The 13,131-nt window shown below is 30.8% G+C and overlaps 2 protein-coding genes across 2 annotated transcripts in view; one reads left to right on the top strand and one right to left on the bottom strand.

Annotated features, from left to right (window-relative positions):
- Window positions 1–5,138, top strand: part of LOC106461210 (neurogenic locus Notch protein-like) — a 10,060-nt gene extending 4,922 nt beyond the window's left edge. The window contains exon 8 of the mRNA XM_013921006.2: window positions 1,413–5,138. Within this exon, the coding sequence (XP_013776460.2) occupies window positions 1,413–2,794 (1,382 nt within the window). The 3' untranslated portion in view covers window positions 2,795–5,138. The remainder of the gene's footprint in view (window positions 1–1,412) is intronic.
- A 529-nt stretch (window positions 5,139–5,667) lies between these two features.
- LOC106461212 (queuine tRNA-ribosyltransferase catalytic subunit 1-like) overlaps window positions 5,668–13,131 on the bottom strand; it is an 18,704-nt gene continuing 11,240 nt past the window's right edge. Inside the window, exons 4-8 of the mRNA XM_013921009.2 lie at window positions 11,289–11,404; window positions 9,272–9,410; window positions 8,672–8,747; window positions 7,947–8,141; window positions 5,668–6,542 (exon numbers count right to left, since the gene is read on the bottom strand). Of these exons, the coding sequence (XP_013776463.2) occupies window positions 6,393–6,542; window positions 7,947–8,141; window positions 8,672–8,747; window positions 9,272–9,410; window positions 11,289–11,404 (676 nt within the window). The 3' untranslated portion in view covers window positions 5,668–6,392. The remainder of the gene's footprint in view (window positions 6,543–7,946; window positions 8,142–8,671; window positions 8,748–9,271; window positions 9,411–11,288; window positions 11,405–13,131) is intronic.

The following is a 13,131-nucleotide window of genomic DNA, read 5'->3' as shown; positions in this document are numbered from 1 at the left end:
CACTTTAAACTTGACTACTTTTATGAACACACGCTATAAATCACAGTGATTCACAAACTTTACTTATGGCTTGACTCGATTATCTCTCTGCAATTATCTCTGCTTTATTTGCCAGGCTTATATACTAAAAAAAGAGGGTGCCTAGAACAGATTGAGTTGCCAGGAAAAGTCAAGATCCTTAGAGAATATCTTGACGTATTACCAGTGTCACGTGACTTCTGCTGTCGTAACAGTTGGATAAGGAAATAAAAAAATAAGTGTTTTTATAAATGTCAACTGAAACTGTTGTAAAGTTTGGTTATCATAAACTGGTATTTATATTTAACGTTTTTAAGGTTAATTTACAGCTAAGACCCTAGTTAAAAAAAAATATAAATACTGTTGTTCTTAAATCATTAATTAGCAAAATTGGTAAATGAACACTATATATTTTACTAAAAAGGAAAACTGAAGAATTTTTAATAATTTTTGCTTCTCCAAAAAACTTGTATGTGTTTGGGAGGGAACACTGATCCCCTAGTGGGTTCATGACAGGTGATGACAATTTTTCTTGCACGCCATCAGTACCTTGAGTATATATGAATAATGTTAATACTTAATCAAGTAAAAGCAACATACACAAAGTATTATTTTGTATCTAATATTAATTAAATCTTTACATAATCAGATGTGGAAATGTTTAATTGTTATGCAATAATTCCATGCATGTATGTAATATAAGAGCTTTGTGATTTATAGTTCAGAGTATTATAAATAAATGTTACCAGATGTAAGTAAAATTAACATTGGCTATTAATTTTAAGTATGTTTTTTTTTTTAATCACATAATCAATATATAATTTACTGTTAGTCAATTCTAATCTGAATTTAGATGTATATCTTACCTTTTTATGTAACTGCATTAAATAACCAGTTACAAATCACATTTGTATAAACTAAAGTGGAAGTCTGTACTTACCTTTCATATCAGCAGTGTATGTAGCTCAGTTATATTTATTATGGATGTGAGTGCTAAGCCTATAACACAATGGTTTAAAATTGGTATGGCAGCAAGGAGGGTTAGGCTTAAAATATCATGGATTGAAACTGGCATTGCAACCAAAGTACAGCACTTCTTTAAAAATACTGAAAAAGTTACATACGTAAAATTTTACTAATTAATATCTAGGGATTTTGGCTTTCAGTTTAGTGCATTCCTATATGCTTTAGTGTTGACAACAAATTTTGTTGTTAAATAAAGTGTTACATCGCTGTGTTGTTATAGAATTGCCTCTTTTGACTGTCACGGAAGAACTGAAGACAGTTGAACTTAAAGTTTTTGGAACAGTCTTATAAACTTCTCTGAGATTTATCTGATAAATGTTTAGCATACACCTGAATCAAAAAAATGTGTTTATTTCTTCTACATATAGGTAAAACTGCACTACACTGGGCTGCAGCTGTTAACAATGTTGATGCAGTTCGTGTATTACTGATTCATGGAGCCAACAGGGATGCTCAAGACAACAAGGAAGAAACCCCTTTGTTTCTGGCTGCACGTGAGGGGGCTTACCAGGCAGCTCAAATTCTCCTAGAACATTTTGCTAACCGAGAAATTACAGACCACATGGATCGTCTTCCCAGGGATGTTGCTGTAGAACGCATGCACAATGATATAGTGAAGCTTCTTGATGACTTTGTTCCTCAGAGTCCTCATATGTCACACATGTTAGTAGGAAGGAGTGTTGATGCAAGTTCTCCTACAATGATTTCACCCCCAACTGCTGTTGCATCTACAAGATCTAACAAGAGTAAGAAGAGACTAAAGGCTAACAATATGGTGGGAATGGCTTCCTTGATGGATAGTACTAACATCTCTTCTAACAACGACGGGGGGATCAGGAGAAAGTCATCTGTAAAGAAACGCAAGGAACCTCCTCCACCAGCAATGCCAGGGATGGATGGAACAGTAACAATGTCCCCAGTAAACTCTCTAGAGTCTCCTCACACAACAGGTTGTATGGATGGCACCCCATCTCCTCATGACACAAATATCTACAGTGGACACACCATTGCACTGCCACACTCAAATCTAGCAGGACTGGATAGTACTTGTAATATTCCAAACAAACAACCTCCACTCTACAGTGACTTTATAAATAACAGTTCCCAGTTATATGGACTTGTTGGAGGCATGGATCAGAATGGACAAACATATGTGAATAGAGGCATGTATCCTTATTTGCAAACTAACAGTCAGACTGTAAAACCACAGCATCCTAGACAGAGTTCTGTGCCAAGCAGTGTCACTGCACCTTTGTCCTACACTGTGTCTTCCCCTATCAAACAACGCCCCTCATTACCAACGTCACCAACACACATGGCTGCAATGAGAGCAGCCCATCATCAGAAAGCTGCACAAATTCAGTCACAACAACAGAGTGCTAACAATATCTATGACAATTCCACTATTACTGAACTCCAGCAAATGTTAGGGCAGCAACCTCTTATGTCTGGCTCTCCCCAAGTGCCTTATCAGCATACATTTCAGTATCCTACTCCTCCTTCACAACATAGCCAGCACAGCTCGGAAGCTACTCCACAGCATTACTTGCTTCCCCCCGAAACTTACCTAACTCCTTCACCAGAATCTCCTGGTCAGTGGTCAAGTTCATCCCCATATTCTGCTCAGAGTGATTGGTCAGAAGGCATTTCAAGCCCAACTGGACCAATTAACTTACAGCATTTAGCAGGTGTGGAGCAACATCAGTCACAGCAGAGTACACATAACCAGCAGGAAGCTGTATTTATCTAGTGGAACAATTAAGGAAAATAATGTTTATGCGGGCAGATGTTTAGTATATAGTGAAATTGTGGCCATAAAACAGTGATCTGTGGACTGATTAAAATTTGAAAGTGCCAGGCTTATAAGTTTTGGGCATAAGTCAGTCCAAAATAGAATTATTAAAGACATTGTGACAAAAAAAAAAAAAGACTTGTATAATTATTTATATTAGTTACTTTTGAACTTCATTTTTACTACAGTGATGATATCCTATCTGTTTCACATTATAAGCAATTATTGTTTCCTGTAATTAGTAATTGTATGGACGTTTAAACAAATGTAGAATGCCAAGAGACCAAGTAAGTAGAGTTTTTACAAATAGTAAATCTTATTTGAATGCTAAGGACATGTAATAACTCTTCCATCAATCATTTTAGAAAATTTGTTTTACATTCCTCTAATATTTTTTTAAACTTGCAATTACAAGGAAGACATCAATGCCATTGATAGTATTGTTGCTACCAAAACAAACGTCAGAAAGCTATGTGCTTTGACCTTCAGTATTTGTACAATTAGCATAGTCATTGCTTTATGCCTTTTAGAGACAGATTTGTTTTAAATTTTATCCAGAAATGCAAATAATTTGATTTCTGTTTACTTTTTTCATGCAGATGGAGATAAAATGAAATCAACGTACCAGTTTTAAATTCATGTATTATAGTGAACTCTTTAACTACAAGATTCAAATAATTTTAAAATTTATTTAATTTTTGTTACTTAATCATTTTTTTAGATAATAAAATCATGCCAATTAGAATAATTTTAACTAGCATTTTTCAAATAGGAGACAGACATAAGAACTTTTGGTTTGGTAATAATCTGTTATTTTCTTTCATTATTTCTTAAAAAATGTGTAGCGAATAATGTAAAATTGATTTTTTGTTAGAATTCTCAGTTTTACCAGTGGGCCTTACTACTAGATAAGTATAAGTGCAATCAATTATCAATACAAGGTGCTTGTGATATATGTGTTGTAGAAAAGATAACGTGTCTTATCACAACAAATGTTTTATATTACAGTAAGAAGTATCTTCTCAGCAACTTTCTAAATGATGTCGTACAAGAAACATTCGATTTAGAAATATAAAATGGCAATAGGAAATGGTGGTGGAAATATTTTATAGATCACAATGCATATGTATAAACACGTATCAGATGATTAGATCTTGTTCATGTTTAATGACTTTGAATTCAAATTGATCTTTTGTTTCTTTTCAATAGCATCTCAAATATAGATCATAAGTATTTATCTTATAATTGTACGCTTCTTAATTTAATTTAGAGAAATTCTGATTATATACTTCCCCTGTACTCATTGGTATGAGTCATTTCTTATCAAAAATAATTTACCTTTCATTACACTTGATCTCAAACAAAAAGTAAAAGTAGTAATTTATTCTAACAGGAGAATCAGATTAAAATTTTACTACAAATGATTAGTTGTGAACTTTATAACAAATGAGTTTCAAAGTATGATGAGGTTGAAATTCTTCAGTCAGTATTGCAATATGGAATTGAGTTTGAAGATTTGATGTGCCAATGGTCTGAGAAAATTATTAAAACTCAGAAGACGGTTTAGGCCTAAGTGCAAAAGCAGTTTTCTAGAGCAGGAACAGGGCAATAAAATTCTTAAGCTAAAAAAAGCCATTCATACTTCAGAATCACTAAAAATATCCCCTTGAATTAATAAATATCTATACTTAGCATTATAATAAAAGCACCTTCCCAAATACTATATTATTACTAGGCAAGGCTGTTCAAACAATAAAATAATCATTTTTCAAAGCGTTCACGATCAATCTTTACTTGAATTCAGAAATACATAATTTCAACATTGGTATATTCAAGCTACTTCATTAATTTTGGTCAAAAACTTAAATCATAAAATATTAGAGGTTTACGTTCTTGATCTCTATTTGTACAGTAATTTTGCATTAGAGCTGTAGCTTGTTTAACAAATATTGTAAAACTTGTAAACATAGCATAAAATGTGCAGTATATTCTAGTGGACACTAACTTCAGTTATTTTAAAATGCCAGTGTAGTATTTTCCTGCTGCATGTTTAAAAACCATTCCTATGGTACTTCTCTATCCAGTTAGATGAAGAATATATATTTTTTAATTATTGGGTGGAATCCCTTTGCCCTTTTGTTACTTCTGTGTGAATCACTTGTTAATCTATATAAAGCTGTATAAAAAAGTTCATAAATTATTCCAGGGTATGGTTTTTATAAGAAGAAACAAACACCATTTTTGTACAAGGTTTTTCAGGATCAAACTTTTTTTTATACACAAATAAAGATACTTTGTTTGATTTGTTTCTTTTTCTCTTGAAATGTATAACTTAAAGAAATGGGATACATTTTATAAAAACATTTAAAAACTGGATTTGTTCATTCATGCTGGGAAGATAATATTGTTTAATAACAATTAACAGTTAAATTGTATCCATCATTTCAGTATCAATTTCTATAGCAATAAATAACAATACACAGGGGATAAATCTGTGGTACCCATCCTTTAACTTTCTTTTAGTTCATCTTCCCCAAATGCTCATATTCTTTCATTAGCATTTCAAACTAGAATGCTAAAAAATGAAAAGATTGAAGCTGAAACACCAATACTGCTAGGCTACAGTATTTTCTTACAGAAATTGAGTTTCTTTGTAAATATCATGAACAATGTCATTGTTAAGTTACTTGACAATATGACTTTTTTAGACTGAATTTCACTGTGAACAGTTTAATGTAACTAAAAATCGGTAATTTGGAAAGTTGAGAATAGCTAAGAAGCTGATTTTGTATAAATACAAACTAATGAAGACACAAACTGGAAACACTTTGCCTAAGTTAACAAGTTCCTTTAATTAATTTGAATACAGTGAACATTTTATGTTAATAAATTTAAAAGTCACTGATGCATCATCCCTTTCAGTGTGTAAAGGGAGGAGAACCACCATGATCTTCAGTCACTGATAAATTACGACATTACATAAAAGTAGTAGGAAAAATACAGTCTCATTACATACACATTTTCTGAATTTTTAAATTCAAAAGATTTAAAATAATTTTGTTGTGCTTCAAAAGAAAACATAGTCAACAGTATATAATTCAAAAATCTATGAAAACCAAATTTTAACAGCTTGAATTTCCTGATAACTACTGTCATGATTTAGGTTAAGACAAGTCTATAGATTTATGAAAATACCTTCAACTGTGAAGTATTTGAATAATGTCAAATTCTAATCTTGTTGTTACTGTTTAGTAAAAAATTCATTTTAATACCTTAGCATATGCTGCTTTGTTTTTTAAGGAAACAGAGGCATGTAATTTTATTAATATTTTAGAACCAAAATTATTGTACTATAGATATTTTTAAACCTAAATGTTCCACCGAAGTGCTGGCTGTCATTATAAAACAAAAATCGAATATATTTTCTTAACACTTAAACTTTTGTAGCATTAACTATCTTACATTAACCAGTCTACTGAAAATAAATAAGCTTCATGGCTTAATTGTTTTTACATTTTTTTTTTTTTACAAAACTATGCTGCTTTAATAAAACATTTTACTGGAGGTTAATGTTTACTGCAGCCAAAGCATCAGTCACCCATTTAGGATAGTCCTTCTTGGGGTACACTTTTAGCATGAATTCTTGAACAAAGACTGGAAACTTGTCACTTTTAATACTGTCTCTGATACTTTTCATTAGACTCATCTGCATATAGTATACAAAATAAACAGTTACAGACATGACAAAAAAAGTAGCTATTTTAATCCTGTAGTAATCTAAAATATACTCACTGTCTATGACTTAACGAAAAAAAAGTTTAAACAACATATGTATATAGAAATTACTAATACTTACATAAACATTGTTTCAACATTTCAATCTGAATTAGTTGTTTTTCAAAAGCATGGTATTTTCGTAAATGTTATTAAGAAATTACATTTGACACACACATTGCATTAATTTGTGTACACATCTTCAAATAGTTATTTTTGAGCATTCACCCTAAAGTTTAGGAATTCTTATTGGAACTAAAATATTTAGATTTTCTCAATTTTCATTCAATAAATATTTCATATATATTGTATAATGGTGCTAGCTACTCAATAAGAATATCCTTCACACTTAAGTGATATTTGATAGCAAATTCAAATTTTTTCTTATACTTCCGAATTAACCCAGTCTACAGGAAGGAACCAAATACAATAATAAAAATATATGTACTAGTTCACACTGTGTAGCTGTGCTTTTATTAATAAATTTAGGATATCATGTCATTTGAATATAATGTCAATATGCATATAGATTTATGTAATAATTGGTGAACACCACAATTATACATTTGATTGCATACAAAACAAATACCATGTTACAACTACATTACATTAGACTCAAGGAACAGCAATACTAGAATATGTTAGAGTACAAGAAATGATAGCAACACAACATTTATAAACATTAGAACATGTAAGGAATGATAAAAACACCACTACATAGTACAAGAGATAATAACATAACAATACACTATATTAACTTTAGAGGTACATTAGCAAAAAAAAAAAAATCACTGCAGAACATTAAATAACATAAGAAGTTCTAAAAATATCATTACATAGTACAGGAAACAGTAATTTAATAACACACTATATTATGTTAGATTTACAGAAACATTGACAAAACAGTATCAGTCAGAAGATACAAGAAACATTACCATTCCAGTTAATTCAATTCACCTGAATATACCACACATGTAGTTACAATATTTTAGAGGATATAAGGAACAATATCACCACAACTATATCACAACATTACAATAACTAATAGCACATCATTATACCATTACTATAAATTACAAATAAAAAACCAACTTTAATATCACAATATTATCATGGAAACAGGTTATAAAGGATAAGAATGGTTAAGTGTTATGATAACACAAATTAGATTTATTCAGAAATTAGCATGCTTTTTACATAAGAATAAGATTAACATGTTTAATTCAAAGTAATCATACAATTTTACTATAATATTGTTCTTCTCATGAATAGACACAAAAATATGTTTTTGCTATGTAATTTATACTAATTATATAAGAGAAAAAAAATCACTAACCTGATAAGCAATATTGTGAACCGTTACTAAATGGCAGGCTACTGTTTCTTTAGTGACAATAGAATGAAGGTAAGCTCTATGATATCGCTTACAAGTTGTACAAGTACACTGTTCATCAATTGGTCTAAAGTCTTCAGCAAAAATTCGATTTTTCAAATTAATTTGACCACTATCCACTAATGCACAACCAAATCTCTAAAAAAAAAAGAAAAATAACTTTTGGCTTTAAACAGTTTACAGTTTTACAGATAATCTCGACTAAGCTAAAAAATATTAACAATGGAAAACATTAAAAGAACTAAAAAAATTTGAGCAGTTCTTATCAAATTAACTTAAAATTTGAGTTAGAACATTTGAAAAATCTATGTTACTTTTTACATTGAAGTTTTGTTTATGGCAATGCTACTAAGACTATCTGCTACTCTTTTACCAATAAATAGTAGGATTAATCAGCACATTATAATGCCTTTGTGGCTGAAAGGGCAAGCATGTTCAGCCCCTGGTGTCAATCCTGCGGCCCACAGATTGCAGTTGAGAACCCTAACCATCAGGCCTTCCACTGATGTAATAACACTTATCTTGAATTCCTCAATATTTTTAATTCACTAATTTTTAATTAACAAAGATTATCAAAAACATATAAACCTGCAATACTCTGGGGTAAATGGCCTATCCTAAAATACAATAACTTAAAATCCAAATAAGACAAATTTTTTTGAACTTACTGCCGTCCTTGTTGGGAATACACAGTCAAACATATCACACCCAAGTGCACAACAGACAACCAGGTCTACTGCAAAACTGAATCCAAAAAAGTATTATTACTTCTGTTATAAAATAAAATTCAAATTATTTTTCCTAGAGTTTGTAATACAACTATTTAAGATGGATACCAATTACTTGAGTTATCAGCTTGTTAGCAAAACTAAGAAAATAACTATCATTTTAAATTCTTCAAGTTTCTTGAAACAACATAATACATTTCAGAAACAAAGGACAGAGTATCTTTTGATTAATTGAATACATAAATTCTTTCAAAAAATAAAATCCTTCTGTGCATATTACATATGATAAATCAACTTGTAACGTTTTCCCATTAAACATAAACACTAAAGTAAAAACCAACAACCATGAGGGAACCAGATTTTGACAACCTGAATACATCAATTCTTTAAAAAAATTAAATAATTCTATGCATACGCATATGATAAATCAACTTGTAAAGTTTTCCAATTAAACATAAACACTAAGTAATAAAGGAACCTTCTAGTTTTAAATCTCAAAGAAAGATTTTTTGGAAAGAAAGCTTTTTTAGTTATCCTTACCCAACACCCATGAGGTAACGAGGTTTTTTTGGGGGCAGAAAATCAGTAGTGATGTGAACCATTGACCAGAACATGTCTTTTGCTTCTCCACCACTCAAACCACCAATTGCAAAACCTGGTACATCACGTTTTACTAGTTCTGTAAAATAAATAACTTAATAAAATGATTAAACCAAGGTGAAAAAAATTCACTTTCTCTTTAATTTGATTACCTGAGAATAATGAAATGTGTTTAAATAAATACTTCATAACAAAGTATTTTCAATTTTATAAGTTAAATGGCACTATTTGATAGTGCAGGGTGAATATAACTTTATTTGCTAACTATTACGTATTTAATGATAGCTTAAAAAATGTGTTTCTCTAAAGTTAATTTGTTGTTGTTTTTTCATTCATATAGCAATTTTTTAAAATTATTATTATTATGTGATAAAAAAATTAACTCAGAAGGTGAGTGTAAAACAAAGTATCTGGAAAAGTTCAAACTAAACTTACAATTCTTTTTTGCTTGTTTAAATTTATTTTAAGTGGATATTTTTTGCATTATTTTGAAAATTGTATTTAGTTCACTCACTAACCTGAACAGTACCTTAGAAGTATCAAGACCGTGTTTGTCATAAACACATTAAAAGAATAACTGGACAAATACCATTCTTAATTATTGCATTTCAAATTTTTTGTAACTAACAGTTATTTATACTAAATTCTTCTGAACAGGCAATTAATTATGTTCACCTGGAAAGCCTAGTGGTGTAGTGGAGTGGTCCAATAAGACCATTCACAATTTAGCAAGACACAAATCTTATATGAAACTGTTCATATAATCGTTTTTCTTCCATTTCAGAGAAAAGCGATAAGTAACGGTGATACCATTAATATGATATTCCCAATTAACTTTGTCAACAGAAATGCTTGCACCACAATTACATCAGACCAAATATTAGCTTTGATATGTGTATGCAGACTTAACCATTATTACCACATAAAAATTCAAACATTCACTCTGCTGATGGTTAGATCATTCTAAGTTTGCCTTCTGAAAAGCAGAAAAATTAGTTTGTTGGGAAGAATACTGCATGAAACTGTTGCTGTACTGGTTATACTTTCCTATCACAATAATAACTGAAGTGTGGTATATGGGAAAGTTAATTCATCAGTAAAACTATGGGTACATTTGCTGCTCACTCAGGATCCTGATGGTTCTGTGTAGGAAAACATATGTTCAGTACTTACAGTTAATAGTAATTCACAATTGTAAACATTTATACCTTAATTCAATTTTTTCAAGTCAAACCCAAGATTTAACAACATAAATTCCCTTTAACTTTAAAACATGTACAAAAAAAGAAGTTACTGTCTGCGAGCTATGTAATGACCCAGATGTCATCAACACGCTGAAGGTGCATTTATACTTCTGTTTGAACAACAACTGTGATGTAAGGGTTCACACAAAACAGTGAAATGTCTCTCATCTATACTACTAACCAGTCAAAACAATTATATGAATAATTCTTTTGTAGATTAATGAAACCTCAAGTTATAAACTAAAAGACTCATCTATTTTCTTGCTTGTTTGTTGGTTGATTGCACGTGGGCTTGCTAACCATTAAGCTGGTACACAACAGTGGTACTTTATATAAGCAAAGGTGCTGTTGAAGGACCTAGTCTTTACTTGGCCATTATTACATGTTTAATGGATTCTAAATCAGACAAAAATATTTTGATAGTTGATATTATCATGAAACAGGCAGATAAAAGGGGGCTTTGCCCTCCAAAACTGGTTTCTGCCCCCCCCCCCCCAAGGTTTTTCTATTTTTACATTTATGCAGAACCAATGCTTTTGGCTCACAATTTTCTGGGGGGCATGCCCCCAGACACCACTAACAGTATCATGCTGAGTCTCCTTCACACACTATGACCAGTCATCTTACACCTATAGGTATTAAGTTTTAACTTCAGAGTATTGTGGTTACTCAACTATTAACAACTGTTACAAATTACTTCCATAATGACTCACCCTCTACACACTTTTTTCTCAACTCAGAATCAAGTCCTCCTTGAACAATTGGAAAAATATTTTGCTTCTGGGGTTTTTGGTGTGATTTTATGCACCTGTCCAACCAGCGAATAGTTCTAGACAACATGAAATAATCCATACAAGCTGAGTAACAAACCTATATTGCTGAATTATTTCTAAAGTGAAAATACTAATAGGGAAATCCAGAAACAATGCTATGTTTAGAAAACAACATATTCCACAACCACTCTTTCGTTATTACTTGAAATATAAAATACCTATATTCTTGCAAACAAACCAATGTCGTCTAAGTTATGGATATCAGAACACAACAGGCACTGAAACAACTTCTCAAACTTCTTTCAAACAGTAATCAAAGTAATTTTTTATTCACCCAATCTCAAAAATGCAAATAAAATATTACTTCAATCCAGTAATTTGCACTTTTTTTTACTAGATGAAGTTTTAACCATACATTCTATAACTTATCCAAGCATTGTAACACCATGCTTCACTTTGTTTTTTCGCTATTTAACAATTTCATGCAACAGTATAATGCTCTCTATTGTTAATTCCTTATATACATTTAACAGTTACACAAGTTTAATTTCAAACAATTTCTACAATCATCAATATAAACTTAAAGTTTATTTTTGAATAATTAATACATTTACCAAAATGTTTTTCTGTTCTACTGATATCACTAAACTTGTTCAATAAATAACAAAATTTGACATTATTTGTGTGAAGTACAATATTACTATTACTGCACTTGATCTTGCATGAATAGACATGCTAAAAGTCACACATACCTTTACAGTTATCAGTCTCAATGTTTCTTTACATGACAAATATTTAAACATTTAACAGCAGAATGTTAAACAGATGCAACTGTAAACTGCTATGCAGAATGTACTTTATTACAGCATTAGGTAAGCATACATATATATATAGAAACACATATACTAATATAATACACCCAGTAATAAGAACTTATGAGTGAAAGTAGAGAAGAGGGTATAAACATATGTCAACCACACTGTTATATTCAGTGCCAATGAAATAACAGGGCTCTTCAAGCCAGCAGGGTACGACAGACATAGTAGTGGTTAAGATGCTATTTTTATTAGCAAACTGCTGAACAAGAACTTTTTCGATATGAACCAGATTGTGTTGGTAAAATGTAATTTTCCATCTTTCTTATTTGTAATTATAAACTACTTTCTAGAATTTACTTCGCAATAGTATTAGGTGAGCAGTTTATGACTTACTGCTTTATATATTAGTATATATGTGTGTGTGTATATATATATATATTATGGACTTGATGTAAATTATAATATCTTTTGAGTTAAAGTAAAAAAGACTGTATAATAAAAAGCCAACTACACTATATTTTCTATATCCAAATATTAGGCCTATGTACATTCATAGCAAAGGCATGTAAACCTTCTGCATACAAATGCTACATTTAAGTTTCTTGATACAATGAGACTGTTAACCAAACAGTACATGTGGTTAAACTATAATTTATGCAACCATGTAATGAATTATGCCTGAGGACAAGTCATATTGCTCACACATAACTAACTGACACAGATGCTGTTCTTAAATAGAAAAATTGTTGCTTGACCTAGTAACTTAGACAACATGCAAAACCTACATACTCTTATTGAAAGCATTCTAGTATGCTAGTGAACTGATCTTAATGGGAAAACCCCAGATACAACACACCAGACTCTCTATCAGAAAGATTGCTCATTCTCAGCTTTACTAATTATCACAAATAATGGCTGGAGACGGTTTGAATGGGTAATGAAGAAAAACTTTAATATAACAGCAA

The sequence above is a fragment of the Limulus polyphemus genome, unplaced genomic scaffold (genome assembly GCF_000517525.1).
Source record: "Limulus polyphemus unplaced genomic scaffold, Limulus_polyphemus-2.1.2 Scaffold914, whole genome shotgun sequence".
In the NCBI taxonomy this organism is placed as follows: Eukaryota; Metazoa; Arthropoda; class Merostomata; order Xiphosura; family Limulidae; genus Limulus; species Limulus polyphemus.
This window is presented reverse-complemented; position numbering and strand designations above follow the sequence as displayed.